The sequence below is a fragment of the Nelusetta ayraudi genome, unplaced genomic scaffold (genome assembly GCF_046127955.1).
Source record: "Nelusetta ayraudi isolate G7.1 ecotype Tasmania unplaced genomic scaffold, CSIRO-AGI_Nayr_v1 ptg000136l, whole genome shotgun sequence".
Lineage (NCBI taxonomy): Eukaryota > Metazoa > Chordata > Actinopteri > Tetraodontiformes > Monacanthidae > Nelusetta > Nelusetta ayraudi.
This window is the reverse complement of record NW_027466186.1, coordinates 1,479,382-1,485,381: the sequence shown is the minus strand read 5'-3', so window position 1 is coordinate 1,485,381 and position 6,000 is coordinate 1,479,382. Positions and strand designations below refer to the sequence as shown.

At 41.2% G+C, this 6,000-nt stretch overlaps 1 protein-coding gene across 1 annotated transcript; it reads right to left on the bottom strand.

The window, feature by feature from the left end:
* Positions 1–3,552: 3,552 nt before the first annotated feature.
* On the bottom strand, positions 3,553–4,362 carry LOC142879520 (hepcidin-like). Its single transcript, XM_076012871.1, has 3 exons — positions 4,121–4,362; positions 3,949–4,032; positions 3,553–3,840 (listed from the first exon to the last, which is right to left on the bottom strand). Exons 1-3 carry the CDS (start codon positions 4,205–4,207, stop codon positions 3,739–3,741), a joined length of 273 nt encoding a protein of 90 aa, XP_075868986.1. The 5' UTR covers positions 4,208–4,362; the 3' UTR covers positions 3,553–3,738.
* Between the last annotated feature and the right edge of the window lie 1,638 nt (positions 4,363–6,000).

Sequence of the window (6,000 nt, the reverse complement as noted above, 5' to 3'; positions counted from 1 at the left end):
TACTTATAAGTAAAGTAATGCCAGTGATTAATATGGAAATCAACTACACGGAAGCTGGAAAAAAAAAATAAACTAAGCATTTAGAAGTTTATCGTTTTACACTATTTTTAGGACTCAGTCAGTGTAGATTTTGGAGGAGAGGGGTGATGTGGTCACGAGAACGGGTGCGAGTGAAGAGGCGTGCTGCAGAGTTTTGGATGAATTGGAGTTTGTTGAGAAGTTTAGGGGTTGTGCCATAGAGGACGCTATTGCAGTGGTCAATGTGGGATGTGATGAAGGCGTGCAACAATGTATAATTAACGTGGATCAATTGATTATCGTGGCTGGACCAGCTCAGTGGTCTGCTGGTAGAGTGTCTGACTGGTAGGTTGTGGGTTTGATCCCCGGCCGGGTCATACCAAAGACTGTCTCACACACTAGTGCAGTATAACTGTTGGTATGAATTTGAAACAAAACTTATATGAAAACAGAGAGCATGAAAACTCATCAGAAACAATTGTTGCCCATTTCTTTTTAATGCTTGACCTTATACAGAAACATGTTGAGTAACTGACAACCACAGATTTCATTTTTGTTTGTTTATTTGTTTTTGTTTTTCTAAATTATTTTAAGAGTTTTGTTGAAAAATGATGGATAGTAATTGAGTGGTGGTTGAGCGAATCCCAGGCTGGTGCTGGAATCCTCAGAACCTGCAGCAGACGCCACATCCTCTCATGTTGGGGCAGCAGCCACAGCACCAACGGCAGGCAGCAGGGCTCCGCTTGGATCTGCTGCTGTACGGCATCTGTGTGAAGGACAAGAGACGTGAGCAAGGTGTTGATCTGCAGCATCACCTCTCACTCTGTTGCTCCTCTCTGCTTCCACACAGTGTGTGGAGGCACTTTGGACTCACCTTCCAAGAGTCCACTGACGCCTCTTCATCCACAGTTTCTGCTGCTGGAGTGTCAACATACACTGGCACATCAAACTCAGCCACCTGTCAATGAGTGCATCAATCCAGTGACATTAAGAGTGTTTCAGTGCAGCTGATGAGAGAATGAAATGAGCGCAGGTAAAGTTCTTACTTCAGAGAGAGGAACAGCAGAGCTCTCCTGGATACAGATGATGGTGAGCACGACGGCCACGGCAACAGCAACACTGAAGGTCTTCATGTTTGGAGGCTTTGACGTCTTCCACTGCTTCAATCCTCTGACTCTTCTGGTGACTCTTGTCAGGTCTTTGGACTTCTCCTGTCTGATGCTGGACTGGAGCGCATATGACAGTATTTATACCCACTTGGCCTCATCGCTGACAACACCTACAAGTATAGAAGTTGCTGTCAGGAACCTGCTTGCATCACATACTGCTGGGATGCTGGGAATGAGAGTAGGAAATCCCCCCAAAACCACCAATAAATTGTGAAATGAGAGACCTTGTATTACAATGACACTCCATGTATAAATGTAAGAAACTTCTATATTCATATTTATATAAAGTTTTCCCTTTCGAACCTCAAATCAGCTGCCATTGATTATGAGATGCTCGTTGTTTGAGTCATTTGCCTTCAGTTAGTGAGGACTTAGTCATGAAGACAGCATTGTTTTTTAAATTTTAGGTAAGTGCAATCATTGTTGGACATAAAGTCTGAGTGTATAATTTCCAAAGTTTCTTTCACCCAAGATCAAAGGTCAAAGTGCACTTCCTGATTGAACCACTGTCCCCTCTTTCTACATCTCTGGCAGTCAGGAAATCTCTCTTTGGCTCCCCTCAAGAAAACAAACATGAACCCTAACAATTTGATAATTCTTGAGCTTTTAGTGAAATAAAATTATATTGTTTTCTTTTTTAGTTTTCCCTGCTGATTTCTATGTCTAATTAAAAGAAAAGAAACCTTGATTGTCTTAAACAATAAAATACAGATATTGCTTTAAGAAGAACAGATGACATGCAGTCACATCAGTCACAAAATGCTTGAGTTAAAGAAAAAAATACATTTATCTTTTGACATTTATCGTGCATTTGCCGCAAGTCCTCCTTAATATTTAGTGGTCAGGTCAAAGGAGCTACTGTCAGGAACCTTCTTGCGCCACTCTCTGAGGAGTGCTGGGAATGAGCATGGAAGTCTGATGACAACACAACAAAATCAATATATTGGGAAATAAGCAAATAGATCACATCCTCAACCAATCACACTTGTCCTGCTGTCATTCATGTCTCCTATTATAAAGAGACTCCAATTATTAATGCAACTAAAAATACTTAGAGAATGTTTTACCTCCTTCACTTGGAAAACATTATTTTACATCTTTATGAAACACACTGTGCACATATGAATGTCATGTTGGAGGCTTCCAGACATCTCTTGTTACCAATCATATAACTTTAATGGCAATTTTATATAAAAAAGGAAACATATGGATACGCTCTTTAGAGTAGACAATTTAGCTTTATTTGCTGTTGAATGAGCAACATATGAGGGAGAAACAGTAACAACAAATATCACACTTAATCTGTAACACAACAGTATAGAAGCATCCTCTAATATTTACAAGCACAATTTAAGATTAATGTGTTTCAGAGCAAAGTCATAACTGGACAGATGAATTTGGCGCAGGACCAATCACCAATGGAACCTGCAGCACATGCCACATCCATACAAGAAGGGACATGCAGCCACAGCAACGGCCATGTTGGGCCCCTTTACTTTCTGCCATCTGTGTGAAGGACAAGAGACATGAACAAGATGTTGATCTGCAGCATCGCCTCTCACTCTGTTGCTCCTCTCTGCTTCTACCCAGTGTGTGGAGGCACTTTGGAGGGGAAAAAAAAAAAAAAATGTTGTGTATCTTCTCTGTGTGAAGTGAACAAACCTTGGTGGTGGCATTTAACATTGCTTGACCCACAGCGGCTGGATCCTCAAAGTACACTGGCACGTTCACATTCACCTTCTGTCAATCAGTCAGTTGATCAATCCAGAGACAAGAAGAGTGCAGCTGATGAGAGAATGAAATGAGTGCAGGTAAAGTTCTTACTTCAGGGAGAGGACCAGCAGAGCTCTCCTGAATAAAGATGACGGTGGGCACGACCGCCACGGCAACAGCAACACTGAAGGTCTTCATGTAGAAGGGCCTGGTTAATTAGGGCTTTGTGGGTGAGTATGAGGATTTTGAAGTCAATACGTTGTGGGACAGAGAGTCAGTGTAGATTTTGGAGGAGAGGGGTGATGTGGTCACGAGAACGGGTGCGAGTGAAGAGGCGTGCTGCAGAGTTTTGGATGAATTGGAGTTTGTTGAGAAGTTTAGGGGTTGTGCCATAGAGGACGCTATTGCAGTGGTCAATGTGGGATGTGATGAAGGCGTGCAACAATGTATAATTAACGTGGATCAATTGATTATCGTGGCTGGACCAGCTCAGTGGTCTGCTGGTAGAGTGTCTGACTGGTAGGTTGTGGGTTTGATCCCCGGCCGGGTCATACCAAAGACTGTCTCACACACTAGTGCAGTATAACTGTTGGTATGAATTTGAAACAAAACTTATATGAAAACAGAGAGCATGAAAACTCATCAGAAACAATTGTTGCCCATTTCTTTTTAATGCTTGACCTTATACAGAAACATGTTGAGTAACTGACAACCACAGATTTCATTTTTGTTTGTTTATTTGTTTTTGTTTTTCTAACTTATTTTAAGAGTTTTGTTGAAAAATGATGGATAGTAATTGAGTGGTGGTTGAGCGAATCCAAGGCTGGTGCTGGAATCCTCAGAACTTGCAGCAGACGCCACATCCTCTCATGTTGGGGCAGCAGCCACAGCACCAACGGCAGGCAGCAGGGCTCCGCTTGGATCTGCTGCTGTACGGCATCTGTGTGAAGGACAAGAGACGTGAGCAAGGTGTTGATCTGCAGCATCACCTCTCACTCTGTTGCTCCTCTCTGCTTCCACCCAGTGTGTGGAGGCACTTTGGACTCACCTTCCAAGAGTCCACTGACGCCTCTTCATCCGCAGTTTCTGCTGCTGGAGTGTCAACATACACTGGCACATCAAACTCAGCCACCTGTCAATGAGTGCATCAATCCAGTGACATTAAGAGTGTTTCAGTGCAGCTGATGAGAGAATGAAATGAGCGCAGGTAAAGTTCTTACTTCAGAGAGAGGAACAGCAGAGCTCTCCTGGATACAGATGATGGTGAGCACGACGGCCACGGCAACAGCAACACTGAAGGTCTTCATGTTTGGAGGCTTTGACGTCTTCCACTGCTTCAATCTCTGACTCTTCTGGTGACTCTTGTCAGGTCCTTGGACTTCTCCTGTCTGATGCTGGACTGGAGCTCATGTGATGGTATTTATACCCACTTGGCCTCATCACTGACAACACCTAAAGCAAAGGGGCTACTGCCAGGAACCTGCTTGCATCACAGACTGCTGGGATGCTGGGAATGAGAGTAGGAAATTCCTCCATCTATCATTCGTTTGGTCTCTTATTTGTGTAAGATGTCAGACATTGACACTTAATGAGTGTGTTTCATGTTTCTCTCAGTTGTTTTTGCTATAAAATATTTATGATTATTCCAGTTGGTTTGTCGTGAATTTAAAAAAATACCCATGGTCAAAATGAACACATTTATTTATATTCCTTATCATGTGACCTTTTTATCACTTTTGTAATATTACTGGTAAATCATAAAAGCATTGCATGAATTTGGTCTTTCATGAAGCTCAACAAGTTTTTAAATATCAAATGTTCAATGTGTCCAATGCGTTCAGAATCAAAAACTTTGCAAAAAAAAACCAAAACAACCTGTTTACGTTAATGTCTGTTATCTGATGCCCCTTTTCATCTCTTACACCAGCTGTGATGTTAGAAAATACAAGCAAATGTTGATTATTAGCGAATCAAAACACAATAGCCATTCAACTTACTGTCTCCGTAGAGCGAGAAAAACAAATATCTATTTTCTTCCATTTGCATTCTGATAGAGCCCTTTAAGTATTACATATCAGGCCTTTAAATTATAATAAAGCAGAAAAAATAAAATGTAATACAGGAGTACATGAGTTTAGTGAGGTTTTTTCTATCTGCTTCGGTGTGTATTTATTTAAACTTGTGTATATGTTTGAACATGTGTTGTAATCAGTGTTTGTACTTTCAACAGGTGAAGAAGGAGATGAAATTTCTCTAAAGACTGGATTTTCCCAAAGTATGAAGCAACAACATAAATCCCCCGTTTGACATGAGGTCGTTGTCAGCAGCCAGTTAGGGTTAAGGTTATGGTTAAGGTAAATGTCACTTTTTTTCATAAACTACCCATTTCCTTTATAGGTGAGGAAGCAAAAAACTAAAGCTAGAGAAGAGTCTGTGGCATTCTGGCCATAGTTTGTCTGTAAGAGAAAATTGAAAACGCAGCTTTAATTTCACCTTTTATCCTCACAAAAACACTGACCAGAGGTTCTCTCAGTCTCCCATCTAGCTGCAAAGCTATATGGGAAAAGACATAGAGCTGGAAGGGCAACCACAAATTCTGTATAGAATCATTTGACAACAAACTGATGATTTAAACTATCAATACACTGCCGTTTAAATTCAGTTGTGCTGTTGAGAGATTTCATTGTCTCTAACACAAAAATTCAGGCTGTTCTGTTCAAATTCAAAATGGATTCACATTCAGTTTGTAGTTGCAAAGAGTCATAAAAAGGACATTTAATTTTGAGCAAAAGTCTTAATTCAAACAGGCTCGATGTGTCATGAAGTGGTCTGTGGTCAGTGACGACAAAGTTTGACAACTATTATGTCTTTTAAACAAGTCATACATTCAAAACCAGTCATGTGATTTAAAAAAGAGATACTGTTGGAATCTGTGAGAAGTATTGAAGTTTATTGAAAGGTTCCATACATTTATAGCCCTGTTTTCATTCATTCATTTTCTATACCCGCTTCTTCCTGAGCTCAGGGTCACGGGGGTCTGCTGGAGCCTCTCCCAGCTGTCATAGGGCGAAGGCAGGGTGACACCCTGGACAAGTTGCCA